The sequence below is a fragment of the Oncorhynchus tshawytscha genome, linkage group LG34 (genome assembly GCF_018296145.1).
Source record: "Oncorhynchus tshawytscha isolate Ot180627B linkage group LG34, Otsh_v2.0, whole genome shotgun sequence".
Lineage (NCBI taxonomy): Eukaryota > Metazoa > Chordata > Actinopteri > Salmoniformes > Salmonidae > Oncorhynchus > Oncorhynchus tshawytscha.
The window spans coordinates 1,424,972-1,442,694 of NC_056462.1; the positions used below are offsets into that span (position 1 = coordinate 1,424,972).

Consider the following 17,723-nt stretch of genomic DNA (forward strand, 5'->3'; position numbering starts at 1 on the left):
GTGAGAGGTTGCCAAGCCTATTGTGATTATTACTGTTGTGTCAGGGCATTATGTTCTAGTCTCATAGACTATTAATTATAAGCCTATGATTTGTTATGTGTGTCTATGTGAGTCGTATGTTAAATGCAACCGTCATGGATTTACGTAAGCCTACAAGACTATTTGGTCTGTAATGCAAAATCACATGTTGGATGGTTTATTGTGTGTGCTTTTATAATTGAACCAACATTTTTGCTGGCACTGCAATCAACAGATTTCTGCCTACGCCACTGGTGTGATGACACGATATTTCAATAATGACACTCTTGTTGTGATATACATGTTCCAAAAAAGGGATAAATACTTGTATCAGATTTTTATAAACTCACATACAGTTCTTGGTTGCAAGGGTCCACCTGACATTTTATAATACCCTTCTCGGTATAACTGAGTCATTGTCTGATCTATACATTTCTATCTATCTGAATGTTCTGTAAAGTTTTTACCCTCATCAACCAGGCGTTTATATTGCCAGGCTTGTGTTGTATGGGCTGTTGCGTTGTGTTGGCATTTAGTGTGAATTTATGGGGCAGTGGTCTTTCATTCAGCCATCTATGAGTCTTGGGGAATTTCCTATCCAACACCAAATTAACAATACCTATCTAGATCTCTACCATATTCCCAAGAAAGCAGTTGTTGTTTCTGGTCAATGGTCAATTATGTGTGTAATTATCAATCACAATAGTTTAATAGAGAATGAATGGCAATTAGATTGCAGGACATGGAGAGATACAACTTTCAAAGCTTGCCATCCGTTTAATAATTTATTCAAAGACATCAGCTGTGATAACAACATTTCCAGTACATCAGGAACGCCATTACAAAACATGAAAATGGGCACACAGTCGAGATGCAGCCAGCCTGTTAATCTAGTTTTAGTTTTGCTCAAAGGAGACTGGAATTCCACTTTTCTTTCATAACGTTTATTCAGAGATAGATTTTGAAGAGGGGGAGACAAACAAGAGGGCAACACAACAAGTTGTAGTGGCGCACCCGGGAATTGTACAACCTGCCAGTAGAGGTAATTTGTCATCTGGAATTGGCAATTTGATGAGATTCTGGTATTACAGTTTAAATACTTTATTTTCGGTTGCAAGATTCTGGTAACTTTCACACTTTCCAGAAGTCCCAGTTACTAGAAATGTGCAACCCTAGTTAGAATGCTGTCCAGGTTTCAGAGGCTCAGCCTCACTTCAGCATTCACTGGTGTCAGAGCCAGAGGATTCTTCCACCTCCCCAGCAATCACCTTGGTCTGATGGGCAAAATGGAAACATGATAGAAGCATTATTAGCTACTTTGTACATTTGTTATTGTTATCACAAGTGTTATGTTAACAAAACATGTATAGCTACAACCTGAGTTTATTAGCGACGTATAGGATTTAAACGTATGTTTCATTAGAATGCATGTTTCATGAAGTACACATAGGGCAAGTAAACCTTGTCTGAACCGGAATGGCCCATAGGGCCACTACACTATGTCCTGATTCCGTAGCATGAGGTAATTTGATTTATAAGACTCTAGTCTTTTGCATGTACAAACGCTATTTGTTGCAAGGCCTTGCCGCCAATACATTTCCTTAATGCTGAGTGTCAAGAAGAGAGTCTTTGGTCAAATCAAATCCAATATTATTGGTTTCTGGTTAGCAGATGTTAATGTGGTTGTGGTGAAATGCTTGTGTTTCGAGTTCCGACAGTGCAGTAATATCTAACAAGTAATTTAACAGTTCCACACAACTACCTAATACACACAAATCTAAAGGGGTGAATGAGAATATGTACATATAAGTGTATGGATGAGCAATGGCCGAGCGGCATAGGCAAGGTGCAATAGATGGTATAAAATACAGTATATACATGTGATATGAGTGTAATGTAAGACATGTAAACATTATTAAAGTGGCATTATTTAAAGTGGCATTGTTTAAAGCGACTAGTGATCTATTTATTAAAGTGTCCAGTGATTGGGTCTCAATGTAGGCAGCAGCCTCTCTGAGTTAGTGATTGCTGTTTAGCAGTCTGATGGTCTTGAGATAGAAGCTGTTTTTCAATCTCTTGGTCCCAGCTTTGATGCACCTGTACTGACCTCGCCTTCTGGATAATAGCTGTGTGAACAGGCAGTGGCTCGGGTAGATATTGTCCTTGATGATCTGGCCTTCCTGTGACATCGGGTGCTGTAGGTGTCATGGAGGGCAGGTAGTTTGACCCCGGTGATGCGTTGTGCAGACCGCACCACTCTCTGAACAGCCTTGTGGTTGAGGGCGGTGCAGTTGCCATACCAGGCTGTGATACAGCCCGACAGGATGCTCTCGATTGTGCATCTGTAAAAGTTTGTCAGGGTTTTGGGTAAAACTTCCCACCTTCTCCACTGGTGTCACTTCGATGTGGATAGGGGGGTGCTCCCTCTGCTGTTTGCTGAAGTCCACGATCATATACATCATCCCAGGACATATACATATCTGATATTGGCAGAAAGCTTAAATTCTTGTTCATTTAACTGCACTGTCCAATTTACAGTAACTATTGCAGTGAAATAATACCATGCTATTGTTTGAGGAGAGTGCACCATTTTGAACATGAAAAGTTATTTATAACCAAATTAGGCACATTTGGGCAGTCTTGATACAAACGTACATCGAAATTGCACCTGGGCTGGAATAATACATTATGGCCTTTCTCTTGCATTTCAAAGATGATGGTACAAAAAAAATACAAAATAACAGTTGGTTTTTTTCTTTGTATTATCTTTTTCCAGATATATTCTGTTATAATTCGCCTACATTCCTTTCACATTTCCACAAACTTCGAAGTGTTTCCTTTCAAATGGTACCAAGAATATGCATATCCTTGCTCCAGGGCCTGAGCTACAGGCAGTTAGATTTGGGTATATCATTTTAGGTTAAAAAATAATAATTTAAAGGGGCGGATTCCTTTAACTATTTTTGTTTGCCTGCTTGAATAACTAGGTTACTTCTTTCAGCATTTAGTTTGCATTATTTTGGTAAGACAGATAGACATGCGCATTCACATAGGTTGTTTATAATAGGTGAATTACCCTATCTATCTTGTAACTTAGATTCATTACCAAAATGTCATTGCTTTGGTGAGTAGGGTGCAGTCCATTGTATTGATACAGTGCAGCGGAGATAGGCTACAGATTTCTTGCCAACCTGTCACTTCAAAAGCACTAAATCAATGGTCTCGGAGTCTTGGCATTTGAACTTTATGTTTATTGTGGTATAGAGTGATATACTGTATAAGCAGAATTATAAGCAGAATTCAATATAATTCCAATGAAAGAATCCCCCAAAATGTTGCTTCCGAACCGATTTCAACTGCCCCCTTAGTCACTTTTTTATGGCGCTGGGCCTGTTCATCCATTAACCCTGCAGTCAATGGAAGCCTGTCAATGTGCTTCTTCACCAACAGTGTCTTTACTTTCTCAGGTCCTCACAAATTCTTAAAGGGTGACAAGCCTTCCTGCACAGAATTTCAACCTAGTCCTGGACTGAAATGCATGCTCAATGGAGATTTTCCATTGAAAGTGCTTCTTATGGACTAAACTTAATCTGAGTCTAGTAATCTGGGCTCATAATATTTTAGATACTCAAATTAATTTAATTCTGCCACTAGATGGCGAAATCGGGGCAATATGCCATACATTTGCATGACAAACATAGAAGGGCCAAAAATCAACCCCCATTTCAAACCAAACAAACAAGTTTTTTGAAGGCTTAATAGTCATGTTTATTGAAATTTCAAGAAGAAACATAGACATGGCAAATAAGATCTGCATGTATGCAATGTTAGAAGACATGTTAGAAGACGTTACATTTTAGTAATTTAGCAAACGCTCTTATCCAGAGCAATTAACAGGAGCAATTAGGGTTAAATGCCTTGCTCAAGGGCACATCAATTTTTCACTTAGTTGGCTCAGGGATTCGAACCAGCAACCTTTTGGTTAATGGCCCAAAGCTCTTAACCGCTAGCGTGTCTGATATGATTAACTTAAAGTGCTGTGGACGACTTGGTAAAATTCCCCTGTGTCCATGTTCTAACAGCAGACACCTGTAAATAAATGACCCAAGATACGTTTTGCTTATTATTTTTTTCAATAATGGGATATTGTACAGTACCACAAATAGCATTTGTATTCTGATGTATACCTTGTTCCTCTCAAATTTGTCGACTCTAAACTTGAATATTGTCTTAACAAGTAGTTGGGGACGGAGTTGTGGTTGTCTCAGTTGAAATCTGAATGAAAGGAAAGGGAAAGGGGATACCTAGTCAGTTGTCCAACTGAATGTAATTCAACTGGAATGTATCCGATTAAATGTGAATTATTCTGTACCTGAATGTCCAACTCAGGTTTCATGGTGTTTCATTTCCTCCTCATCAGAAAGCGCTAAAAGGTGAAAATTGTATGAACATATGCACATTAACTAGATTCCTTTTCTTTACACAGAGTCAATTACAGATTGAAATACACCATTGACCATGAGCCCCATGTACTGTACAGTCAGTGACCATTACTGTACCTTGAATCTTCTCACGAGCTCTGCTTGTGAAGGACCCTGCTGTGGTTGCTGCTGTTGCATCATGGGAATCCCACCTGCACCTTAACCAGAAGGAAGAGGTATTATAATACATTTATTATAAATTGTAAATGATGGAGTAGTCTAAATGTATTCATGATTTGTGCGTGCCTATATTTTCCTGGTATGTAAATACACTCTCGCCCTCATGTTGGAAACTCGGGACCTCCAAGTTCAAATTAACGTTAAAGTTATCTGCTTAGAGATTCATATTGGTGAATTCTGATACCTCCCCAGTAGGAAACTTGCATTCCGACTCGTCCGCCTAGGTTAGCAAGTTGGAAATGTCAGCGTTTCCAAGTTTCCAACATTAAGTGAACTCAGAATATGTTTGAGTACATAGAGTTGTCTATACCATGACTTGCTGTTGTGGAGGATTCATTCCTGCCATTTGAGGGACACCCATGTAGTAAGGCAGCTGTTCATGGGAGAACAAACATTTTAATTACTGCAAAGCATTTCCAAATAGTTTCTTCTCTTATAATACTGTAATAACGCCAAAAGAAAAAGCAGAATGTGCAATATAAACGTCTGTTTTTCAAAGTTGTACCCCAGGACAAAAATGTGTACAATCTATTTCCCATTTTTAACTAATAAAACGAATAAAATATTAAAACAACAGAAAAGGACATACGTAGCAGAATAAGAAGTATGAAAGTCTATTTATTTTGAGTCATACCCCATTAGCTGGTGGGGCAGGATACTGGTACTGCCCAGGGAAGTTAGGGAACAGTTGAGGCTGCAGCATCCCAACATTGGGGAAACCATAGGGACCATTGGGAACAGCTTGGGGTTGCATGACATACGTGGGGACACCTGGGACCATCTGTATGAGTGAGGAGAGAAAGTCGTGCCAAATTATTCAGCACTTAGATAAAGATATAGTTTTCCCTCCCACATCATCTCTCCCTAATACACAATTGACTGTCTGTTGCATAAATGGTTATGTGAAATGACTTATAAAAAGGTGTATAAGTAGTTTAAAAACAGTGTATTCTTTGTTTCTCCACCTGTTGTGAACAGTTACTGTATAATACATTTATTGAAATAGAATGAAACTGCAAACAGGGATATTGATGACTGACCTGGGCAAACTGAGGCTGCCCAATCAACCCAGTGCCACCAGGGAGGACGCCAGGGTTCAGGCCCCCCACCACCAGTCCAGGGTTAACCCCAGACACAACTCCACCATTTAGACCTGCCAGCAGTCTCAGTTTCTGAGAAATGACAAAGATAGATATGATATGACCTTGAATTCTATCAACAGCTTCTCCTGAAGTGGCCACTCATTCAATACTTCCCACAACCCTAAACGCATTGGATTGGTGAAGGATATATATGTTTTTAGTGTCCAGTATCCTACCTTGCCAGCATTGACCTAAACAGATCATTGAGGGGGGGAAAAAAGGAAAATTGTCATTAGAGTCATTTTGAATGCAAACATTTGATTTTGTACATTGTTGTGTGATGAACATGTGAACATACTCACATTGAAGATGGTGACCATGAAGGCTAAAAAAATAAGAAGCTTCATTTTGCAATCTGGAATATTGACAGACAGACCACAAACGTGATTAGTGTTGCTAAACTACTGGGGCTACTGTACTAGGTACGTTATCTAGATTATTTGCTGCTAACCAAATTATTAAATAATATATCATGTTTGAATATGAAGGCAAAAATACAGACCTTGAAGTGGTGAAAATTGTTTTGCTTCAGGTGCTGTCCTCCAAGCAGTATTCTCAGTTGCCCTCTGACATTTGAACATAGCCTTTTATTGATGTTAGATCTTCTCTAGCAACCACTTAGAACAGAGCCCAGAAATTAGAAATCTTCATGTTGGTCACCTGATGCCCATAATAACAGGAGTTACCCAATTAAGATAAAGCCAAAGGCATTGTGTGGTTTTAGTCTTCAATGACTCCAATACCTGGTCCCCAAAATAAGACCATTGACCATTGTTCCAAACATTACTAAGTGACCACTAGTGACCGCAGTAGGACCATGAAAGGTCACAAACAGATTAAGCAACCAGGTTGTAATCACGGAGGCCCGTGAGCTAAGTAAAGAATTAAATCCATATGGGGGAATCTAAGAACGAACGTAAATCAACATAATATGATTGTAGATTGCTTCTGAATACATGTAACTATTTTCACTATCACAATTGTTGTGGTTTTAACAAATGTACTCCTTAAAGCAGGGTAAATGCATATGTATTGCTTCCTAAAGAGATTGTGAACAGACTTGTGCTACTGCTAAAACTTAAACTGCCTATTTTCTTTCTCATGCTGTGACAGCCCTACAAGTATACACATGTTCACAGGACCCATGCTTAGCTACCCGTCTCCATTGTGGTTGGATGGGAATGGTGTCATGCAGCTCTTAGGTTGTCTGGGATTGGTGTACCCGACTACAGTATTACAGGTAAATACCACCTAGGTGAGTCTGCGGCTGTATTGGGATTATAGTATGTCATGTCGATTGTGAAGTCTGAGACCAAATTGTTTTTTTTTAATATATGTTACGACTAATGACTGATCCTTTTTGGTTATACACACACACTGAAAAACAGTTAGACTATTGTCCAAAAATGTAAAGAAATATTGTATAATAAGTTTGTTTGTGTAAAATATTTCCCACACTATGGTTCACTCCATAGTCAACATGGCCATTGTGTCTTGAACATCTTACTGAAAATGTGAAACATCTTAGTGACATATTTGTGGGTTCATGAATGAACGGTCAGGGAAAGTTCATAATGCAGCATGTGAACTTCACTGTCGTAGGAAAGCATGTGCAGCTTGTTCACTCCATAGAGTAATAGTAATATTTTTTTAAACATTTTGCCAAAGGAGTTTTTATAGATATGCACTATTTAAGTGCCACAAAACTGTTCGAATCACAGCACTCAAAACATACTGTGTGGAAATGCTTAGGAAGCAAGAGGGTCAAATTGGTTTAATCATACGATTCTGGAATCTATTCAAGCAAAGTATAAGGCCTTTAAGAAATGTAAGAACTCCCAAGAGAAATTGGATTTTCTCCTATATAAGCATCTCGTACTTTGGTTCACATTTTGTCATGAGGCTGAGAGAAAATGCTATGAAGGTCATACATAGCATTAGAATAAAAAATAAAATTGATTTGAAAGAAAATAATAACATTTTCATTAGTTTATGTAATTTATGTAAAAGAAATATGACTAAAACACCAGAATTCAAGTGTTAAAATCCATTAAATAAACACCATCACAAAGATAATTTATTATTAATTTGTTAAGTGCAGGTCTTAAAGGAATTCATTTATTTATAAAAAAAAATGCATTTCACAGAACAGAATGGCATATTTTGAGTTTAAATATGTTAATGTGCTTTATGTCCTCATAAAACTGCTTATAACACAAATTCTGCTTGTGATATTCAAGATACTAACAATGATAGTGTGTTAGATAGACTTATTTAGGAAAATTCAAGGACTTAAAAAATGGCAGAGTAATTTAAAAAGTTAATTTGCTTTGAGTCAATATGACGCTCTCGGCTCTCCTAGTGTTGAATGGTTACAGTTGTGGCCTCCTAGCCTGGCCTACTATCTCCTGGTCGCTGAGGCTAGCCTAGCTTATCCTAGCCTACTATCTCCTGGTCGCTGAGCTTAGCCTAGCCTAGTTTAGCTTGGTCTACTATCTCCTGGTCGCTGAGCCAGTGAGAGGTTGCCAAGCCTATTGTGATTATTACTGTTGTGTCAGGGCATTATGTTCTAGTCTCATAGACTATTAATTATAAGCCTATGATTTGTTATGTGTGTCTATGTGAGTCGTATGTTAAATGCAACCGTCATGGATTTACGTAAGCCTACAAGACTATTTGGTCTGTAATGCAAAATCACATGTTGGATGGTTTATTGTGTGTGCTTTTATAATTGAACCAACATTTTTGCTGGCACTGCAATCAACAGATTTCTGCCTACGCCACTGGTGTGATGACACGATATTTCAATAATGACACTCTTGTTGTGATATACATGTTCCAAAAAAGGGATAAATACTTGTATCAGATTTTTTATAAACTCACATACAGTTCTTGGTTGCAAGGGTCCACCTGACATTTTATAATACCCTTCTCGGTATAACTGAGTCATTGTCTGATCTATACATTTCTATCTATCTGAATGTTCTGTAAAGTTTTTACCCTCATCAACCAGGCGTTTATATTGCCAGGCTTGTGTTGTATGGGCTGTTGCGTTGTGTTGGCATTTAGTGTGAATTTATGGGGCAGTGGTCTTTCATTCAGCCATCTATGAGTCTTGGGGAATTTCCTATCCAACACCAAATTAACAATACCTATCTAGATCTCTACCATATTCCCAAGAAAGCAGTTGTTGTCAATGGTCAATTATGTGTGTAATTATCAATCACAATAGTTTAATAGAGAATGAATGGCAATTAGATTGCAGGACATGGAGAGATACAACTTTCAAAGCTTGCCATCCGTTTAATAATTTATTCAAAGACATCAGCTGTGATAACAACATTTCCAGTACATCAGGAACGCCATTACAAAACATGGAAAATGGGCACACAGTCGAGATTGCAGCCAGCCTGTTAATCTAGTTTTAGTTTTGCTCAAAGGAGACTGGAATTCCACTTTTCTTTCATAACGTTTATTCAGAGATAGATTTTGAAGAGGGGGAGACAAACAAGAGGGCAACACAACAAGTTGTAGTGGCGCACCCGGGAATTGTACAACCTGCCAGTAGAGGTAATTTGTCATCTGGAATTGGCAATTTGATGAGATTCTGGTATTTAAATACTTTATTTTCGGTTGCAAGATTCTGGTAACTTTCACACTTTCCAGAAGTCCCAGTTACTAGAAATGTGCAACCCTAGTTAGAATGCTGTCCAGGTTTCAGAGGCTCAGCCTCACTTCAGCATTCACTGGTGTCAGAGCCAGAGGATTCTTCCACCTCCCCAGCAATCACCTTGGTCTGATGGGCAAAATGGAAACATGATAGAAGCATTATTAGCTACTTTGTACATTTGTTATTGTTATCACAAGTGTTATGTTAACAAAACATGTATAGCTACAACCTGAGTTTATTAGCGACGTATAGGATTTAAACGTATGTTTCATTAGAATGCATGTTTCATGAAGTACACATAGGGCAAGTAAACCTTGTCTGAACCGGAATGGCCCATAGGGCCACTACACTATGTCCTGATTCCGTAGCATGAGGTAATTTGATTTATAAGACTCTAGTCTTTTGCATGTACAAACGCTATTTGTTGCAAGGCCTTGCCGCCAATACATTTCCTTAATGCTGAGTGTCAAGAAGAGAGTCTTTGGTCAAATCAAATCCAATATTATTGGTTTCTGGTTAGCAGATGTTAATGTGGTTGTGGTGAAATGCTTGTGTTTCGAGTTCCGACAGTGCAGTAATATCTAACAAGTAATCTAACAGTTCCACACAACTACCTAATACACACAAATCTAAAGGGGTGAATGAGAATATGTACATATAAGTGTATGGATGAGCAATGGCCGAGCGGCATAGGCAAGGTGCAATAGATGGTATAAAATACAGTATATACATGTGATATGAGTGTAATGTAAGACATGTAAACATTATTAAAGTGGCATTATTTAAAGTGGCATTGTTTAAAGCGACTAGTGATCTATTTATTAAAGTGTCCAGTGATTGGGTCTCAATGTAGGCAGCAGCCTCTCTGAGTTAGTGATTGCTGTTTAGCAGTCTGATGGTCTTGAGATAGAAGCTGTTTTTCAATCTCTTGGTCCCAGCTTTGATGCACCTGTACTGACCTCGCCTTCTGGATAATAGCTGTGTGAACAGGCAGTGGCTCGGGTAGATATTGTCCTTGATGATCTGGCCTTCCTGTGACATCGGGTGCTGTAGGTGTCATGGAGGGCAGGTAGTTTGACCCCGGTGATGCGTTGTGCAGACCGCACCACTCTCTGAACAGCCTTGTGGTTGAGGGCGGTGCAGTTGCCGTACCAGGCTGTGATACAGCCCGACAGGATGCTCTCGATTGTGCATCTGTAAAAGTTTGTCAGGGTTTTGGGTGACAAGCCACATTTCTTCAGCCTCCTGAGGTTGAAGAGGCACTGTTGCGCCTTCTTCCCCACACTGTCTTTGTGGGTGGACTATTTCAGTTTGTCTGTGATGTGTACGCCGAGGAAAGTAAAACTTCCCACCTTCTCCACTGGTGTCACTTCGATGTGGATAGGGGGGTGCTCCCTCTGCTGTTTGCTGAAGTCCACGATCATCTCCTTTGTTTTGTTGATATTGAGTGAGAGGTTGTTTTCCTGACACCACACTCCGAGTGCCATTACCTCCTCCCTGTAGGCTGTCTTGTTGTTGTTGGTGATCAGGCCCACTACTGTTGTGTCGTTTGCAAACTTCATGATTGAGTTGGAGGCCATGCATGGCCATGCAGTCGTGGGTGAACAGGGAGTAAAGGAGAGGGCTGAGCACACACTCTTGTGGGGCCCCAAGTGTTGAGGGTCAGCAAAGTGGAGATGTTGTTTCCTACCTCCACCACCTGGTGGCAGCCCGTCGGAAAGTGCAGGACCCTGTTGCACAGGGCGGGGTTGAGCCCCAGTGCCTCCAGTTTGATGATGAGCTTGGAGGTATTATTTTTGTCCAGATGGGATAGTGTGATGGCAATTGCGTCATTAGTGGAGCTGTTGACGCGGTATGCAAACTGAAGTGGGTCTAGGGTGGCTGGTAAGATGTCGGTGATATGATCCTTGACTAGCCTCTCAAAGCACTTCATGATGGCAGAAGTAAGTGCTACTGGGTGATAGTCATTTAGTTCAGTTATCTTTGCCTTCTTGGGTACAGGAACAATGGTCTTGAAGCATGTGGGGACAACAGACTGGGATAGGGAGCGATTGAATATGTCCTTAAGCACACCAGCCAGCAGGTCTGTGCATGCTCTGAGTTCACAGCTAGGGATGCTGTCTGGGCCAGCAGCCTTTCGAGGGTTAACAAGTTGAAATGTTCTACTCACGTCAGCCACAGAGAAGGAGAGGGAGGGTGGACGCAGTCTTTTCTAGCGAGCCGCGATGGCGGCACTGTACATTCCTCAAAGCGGCCAAAGAATGTGTTTAGTTTGTCTGGAAGCGTGACATCGGTGACCGTGACGTGGCTGTTTTTGTTTTTGTAGTCCATAATTTCCTGTAGACCCTGCCACATACGCCTCATGTCTGAGCCATTTAATTGCGACTCCACCTTGTCCCTGTACCGGTTTTTCACTTGTTTGATTGGCTTGCGGAGGGAAAAACTACACTATTTAAATTCAGCCAAATTTCCAGACCTCTTTCCATGGTTAAATGCAGTGGATCGCGCTTTCAGTTTTGCATGAATGCCGCCATTTCTGGGTAGGGTAGGTTTTAATAGTCACAGTGGGGACAACATCTTCAATGCACTTCTTAATAAACACACTCACTAAGTCAGCATATAGGTCAATGTTGTTCTCTGAGGCTGACCGGAACATATTCCAGTCTGCGTGATCAAAACTATCGTAAAGCGTGGCTTCCAAATGGTCAGATCAGCGTTGAATGGTTCTCGTCACTGGTACATCCTGTTTGAGTTTCTGCCTATAAGACGGAACGAGCAAGATGGCGTCGTGGTCGGATTTGCTGAAGGGAGGGCGAGGGAGGGCTTTGTATGTATCGTGGAAGTTAGAGTAGCAGAGAGTATTAGACTGAGAGTATTAGCTCTGCAAGTCATACAATCAATATGCTGATAGAATTTAGGTAGCCTTGTTCTCAAATTTGATTTATCCCCAAGTACAATAAATGCAGATATATGATTTCCAGTTACATAGAGTCCAATGAAGTTCCTTGAGGGCCGTCTTGTTGTTTACTTGAGGGGGAATGTACACAGCTGTGACTATAACTGACGAGAATGCTCTTGGTAGGTAAAATGGCCGGCATTTGATTGTAAGTAATTCTAGGTCGGGTTGAGTTCTAACCAAAGACAGTACAGTATAAAGATAGACAGATACTGCTTCTCCAATAGAAATCTCCTCTCACACTTGTAGGCGATGTCATGGCGACATTGGCTAGCTAAACTCGTGCTCAGAAACAGGGTCTAACAGCCTTCTCGTGTCGAACTATGCATGTGCAGGCTGTCAAATCAAAGACATTCCTTCGATATAAAGTTGTTTTTGACAAAAATGAAAATGTGTCTATTTGTCACTCCCGCAAGGTTGGAGTAATAATGTTCAATTACTTAAGAAATTGGCTTGGTTTTCATTTACATTTCGAGAAAATGTAAAATAAATTGACTTCTCTCTCATTGACTTCTCAAAACCCGGCCTGGTCTGCTTTGGTCTGTTTCGCAAGCGTTCCCTGATGTCTCTCGATGTTGCGCCTCTGGGTTTAGAAACTCTGTGCTCTAACCATAAGGCCACATGAGTTGTCTCATGTTTCATGAGAATGTGATTAAAATGTGAATAATGGATAAAGGTTTATTTGGGAGCTGACTTGATAATATGGAAATTAGTCAAATGTACCTGTATTTGAGGGCAATTCTTTCAAATACATGATAAGGGCAATCCCACTGTCACAAATGAAGTGAAGAGGAGGAAGAACTGAGAATATACCAGTGGAGTATCTGTTCTTGTTGATGTGGGCATTCCATGAAAAGGAACTGAATGCTGTGAAGGGGATATAAAATGAGAGAGCAGGTGAAACTCTTACAAAGGTATATCAAGATGCATAATACGTTGCTTTGTGACTGTGATGTAATCTGTGTAATCTACAGTTGCGAGCACTAAAATGTTTTTAAAATCTGGTGCCAAAGTACATGTTTTTGTGACAAACTACTACTATACTTATGCCAAACTGTCCTATTGGATACTAGAGTAGTTGTTCCTGCCAAAACCAGCACCTGGATCTACAGTAAGCGTGCTCCAGTGCACAGGGTTTTATATTTATGTATTGCTAGAATATTTTAGTGCCGTGTTGCACACGCTTGCATTGTGGCAATTGTTCTACTAATACCACAGAACAACCTAATCTCATTTACCGGATACTTCGGCCATCTGCGCTTTGCACAGTCAGCCTGGGGAACTTTTTAGTGCCCGCAACTTTATGACTAATGAGTAGAGGTGGCCCATCATGTTACCTTGACTCTAGCTTTTCTTGCCTTCCCTCCAGCCGCTGGCTGCTGAAGGTTGTTTCCTCCACCCACAGGAATAATCTGACAGGAGACGATGAAAAAGACAGAATCACCATCATGGGTCATTGACATCAAAGTGTGAGCACTGTTAAATGGGATGTAATTTGGTGCGTTGAGATATCTACAAAGCATGAACATACAAGACATACTACTGATACAACACTAATGATATACCTGCATCAACATTGGGGCCTGGGGGCCTCCGATGCCATTTGCCTGTGGCAGAACTGCAAATAATGGTACAACCTGCAAAGATATGTTTAAACAGTCACACTGTAACACTGATGATTTTTAATAGATTCTCCTGATATCTCTAGGCTTCTGGTAAGTGTTAGAGAAGCAAAGTTGGACAAAGGAGACAAACCCTATTGGCTAGTTGAGGAAGCTGTCCTTGTTGTAGTGGCACTCCATTGGCTGCTCCCGCCTGTCCTATAGGAAGTGCCCCACCTTGCTGAAGTGCACCAATGGGGACCAGCTGGGGCATGGCAGCCTGACCAAGTGGTATCACCTGTTTTGCCAATAAGAATAGTTTGGACCAGGAGAAACAGTTTACATTGGAAATATGACATGTTAGAGAGGCAGCCCATAGTACAAATGCTCTGGTTCAAAAGATACTTTTTAAAATGCCTGTACTGCAGCACCCGTGCATCGTCTATATGACTCTCAAATCAAATGTTCAAATCAAATCACATTTTATTAGATACATGCACCAAATACAACAGGTACAACCTTACAGGGAAATGAGCCCATAACCAACGATGCAGTTTCAAATATATAAGAATAAGAAATAAAAGTAACAAGTAATTAAAGAGCAGCGGTAAATTAACAATAGCGAGACTATATACAGGGGGGGTACTAGTACAGAGTCAATGTGGAGACTATATACAGGGGGGGTACTAGTACAGAGTCAATGTGGAGACTATATACAGGGGGGTACTGGGTCAATGTGGAGACTATATACAGGGGGTACAGAGTCAATGTGGAGACTATATACAGGGGGGTACTGGTACAGAGTCAATGTGGAGACTATATACAGGGGGGTACTGGTACAGAGTCAATGTGGAGACTATATACAGGGGGGTACTAGTACAGAGTCAATGTAGACTATATACAGGGGGTACTAGTACAGTACAGAGTCAATGTGGAGACTATATACAGGGGGGTGGACTATATACAGGGGGGTACTAGTACAGAGTCAATGTGGAGACTATATACAGGGGGGTACTGGTACAGAGTCAATGTGGAGACTATATACAGGGGGTACTGTAGACTAGTCAGAGTCAATGTGGAGACTATATACAGGGGGGTACTAGTACAGAGTCAATGTGGAGACTATATACAGGGGGTATATACTACTGGTATATACAGGGGGGTAGAGTCAATGTGGAGACTATATACAGGGGGGGGGGGTACTAGTACAGAGTCAATGTGGAGACTATATACAGGGGGTACTGGGGGGGTACAGAGAGTCAATGTGGAGACTATATACAGGGGGGGTACTGGTACAGAGTCAATGTGGAGACTATATACAGGGGGGGTACTGGTACAGAGTCAATGTGGAGACTATATACAGGGAGGGTACTGGTACAGAGTCAGTGATGGGGCACTGGTTAGTTGAGGTAATATGTACATGAAGGTAGAGTTATTAAAGTGACTATGCATAGATGATAACAACAGAGAATGCAAATAGTCTGGGTAGCCATTTGATTAGGTGTTCAGGAGACTTATGGCTTGGGGGTAGAAGCTGTTTAGAAGCCTCTTGGACCTAGACTTGGCGCTCCAGTACCGCTTGCCGTGCGGTAGCAGAGAGAACAGTCTATGACTAGGGTGGCTGGAGTCTTTGACAATTTTTAGGGCCTTCCGATGACACCAAATAGTCTTGCCATTTGATATGTTCAGATGTCCTGGATGGCCTAGGAGTAGCTTGGCCCCAGTGATGTACTGGGTCTTTGACAATTTTTAGGGCCTTCCGATGACACCGCTTGGTATAGATGTCCTGGATGGCAGGAAGCTTGGCCCCAGTGATGTACTGGGCCATTAGCACTACCCACTACCCGCCTTGCGGTCGGAGGCTGAGCAGTTGCCATACCAGGCAGTGATGCAACCAGATGCTCTCAATGGTGCAGCTGTAGAACCTTTTGAGGACCCATGACAAAACTTTTCAGTCTCCTGAGGGGGAATACGTTTTGTCATGCTCTCTTCATGACTGTCTTGGTGTGCTTGGACCATGTTAGTTTACTCTCTAGTAAGTTTGTTTGCGATCCCCTAACAAAAACCTATGTAATGAAATATATAGCTGATATTTCTGTGTTGCAGCGCAGGGACACTTTTGAACCCCCCCACACTGTATACGCACCTGTGCCAGAAAGGGTTGCCCATTTAAGACAAGCCCATTCATAACCCCTGGTTTAACAGCGTTAACGACCATGCCTCCATTCACAACTCCTCCATTGCCACCACCAGCCTGGGAAGAGTAATGCACGTTATCCTATTACTTTTCCCATAATGCCTTAACTTCTCTCACTGAGTCATACTGTCCACACTATTTCTTTATGCTGTATATGTATCGAGACATTGCTATGTATTATATTGTATGTATGTGTGTATAACATTATGGTAAAAGTGACTCTCAGCGATTGTAAAGAAGCTCAGAAAGTAAATGTATGTTAAGACGATTTTATCAACAATATCTTATTGTTAAGATGTTTAAGAAACACACAATACCTCACCACTACCTGAAGACTGTCCTCCAGCTTCCACCTATAAATGAAACCAGGAAAGCACAGTGGACGCTATTAGACCTTGGGTTTCAAATTCTTGAAAAAATTCTTTCAAATACTTTGTGCCTGTTTGAGCTTGCCTAGCTAAATTAAATTAGAAAAGTCCCAAAACTGGAAACCCTGAATATGAAAGTGCCAAATCTGGCACTACTAACAAACTCAAGCAAACGCTCAAAGTATTTGAAAGGATTTCCAAGTATTTGAACCCAGGTCTGGACGCTGTAGTAGCTACAGTGTTGAATACATATTTAAATATGTCTTACCAGGAGAGACATTGTCTGAAAGACGATCCACAGCATACAAAACATGTTGCTCTGCTTTACCATACAAAAAAGAAAGTCAGAAAAGCATCTCATATAACCGATAGGAGCAATAACCCAGTGTCATGAAGGTTCAATAAATACAAAACAAGCACATGAAATTGGATTAAATTGCATGAAGGCTGTTCCATGAAAATGGTTAAGTTGTCATCTGTCATACCTCTGTGAAGGACGGAAGTTTTTCAGCTCACAAAGACACTTCTGAAGATGACACGTTGTTTCTAGTTTCACTCTTATAAAGAGCCCCTTCCTCCATGTCCACTGGTAACAGTCCAATCAGAATGCAGATCTAAATGTTGATCTCAACATGCACAGTCATCCTCCCCATCTTGACAGACCACACAATTGTGGCTTGTTGACCCAAAGAGGGCTTTATTCAAAATCACCTGCATTGCAAACCCAAACCATGAATCTGAACCATATTATCATATTACGATTATGTCCTTATTATAAGCCTTTGTTGGATGAGTCAACTGTTTGCCTGTGGTGGCTGTGTAAAATAGATGCCTGTCATTATTTTCATGCAAACTAGAAAAGACAAAACGTCAACACTGACGTGAAAGTGACATCACCAACCACAATTTATTACAGTTACTTCCCAATTATGTCATTGCACAGTACAAATGATCATATAAGAATATAAAGAAGGGTTGAGTGTATTTCAGTGTAACCTAAATAATAAATACTGGAGTGGTTTCTCTTCGTTGTATCAATTTTGTTATGGTGCATGAAATAACTTTATTGATGACAATTTCCCCCTGGGGATCAATAAAGTTACCTTCAAT

General features: G+C 40.7%; 1 protein-coding gene across 4 annotated transcripts; it reads right to left on the reverse strand.

Annotated features, from left to right (window-relative positions):
- Positions 1-9,108: 9,108 nt before the first annotated feature.
- On the reverse strand, positions 9,109-17,680 carry LOC121841813. Of its 4 annotated transcripts, none has more exons than XM_042311993.1 (9): positions 17,099-17,680; positions 16,882-16,932; positions 16,563-16,598; positions 16,195-16,302; positions 14,203-14,346; positions 14,013-14,084; positions 13,785-13,859; positions 13,171-13,314; positions 9,109-9,617 (listed from the first exon to the last, which is right to left on the reverse strand). In XM_042311993.1, the coding sequence occupies exons 2-8, from the start codon at positions 16,924-16,926 to the stop codon at positions 13,192-13,194; spliced, it is 603 nt and encodes a 200-aa protein (XP_042167927.1). In that variant the 5' UTR covers positions 16,927-16,932; positions 17,099-17,680; the 3' UTR covers positions 9,109-9,617; positions 13,171-13,191. The 4 variants fall into 4 exon arrangements, with proteins under 4 accessions (XP_042167927.1, XP_042167928.1, XP_042167926.1 ...); XM_042311994.1 differs by having other exon boundaries at positions 13,261-13,314; positions 16,882-16,935; XM_042311992.1 differs by having other exon boundaries at positions 16,882-16,935.
- Between the last annotated feature and the right edge of the window lie 43 nt (positions 17,681-17,723).

Bases quoted from the DNA above. Each gene is read 5' to 3' on its own strand.
- LOC121841813 (XM_042311993.1), bottom strand. From the start codon at position 16,926: ATGTTTTGTATGCTGTGGATCGTCTTTCAGACAATGTCTCTCCTG. The intron at 14,085-14,202 runs GTTTGTCTCCTT...ATATCTTTGCAG, and splicing joins TTCCTCAACTAGCCAATAGG to GTTGTACCATTATTTGCAGT. The intron at 13,315-13,784 runs GTAACATGATGG...TCCCCTTCACAG, and splicing joins CAAGAAAAGCTAGAGTCAAG to CATTCAGTTCCTTTTCATGG.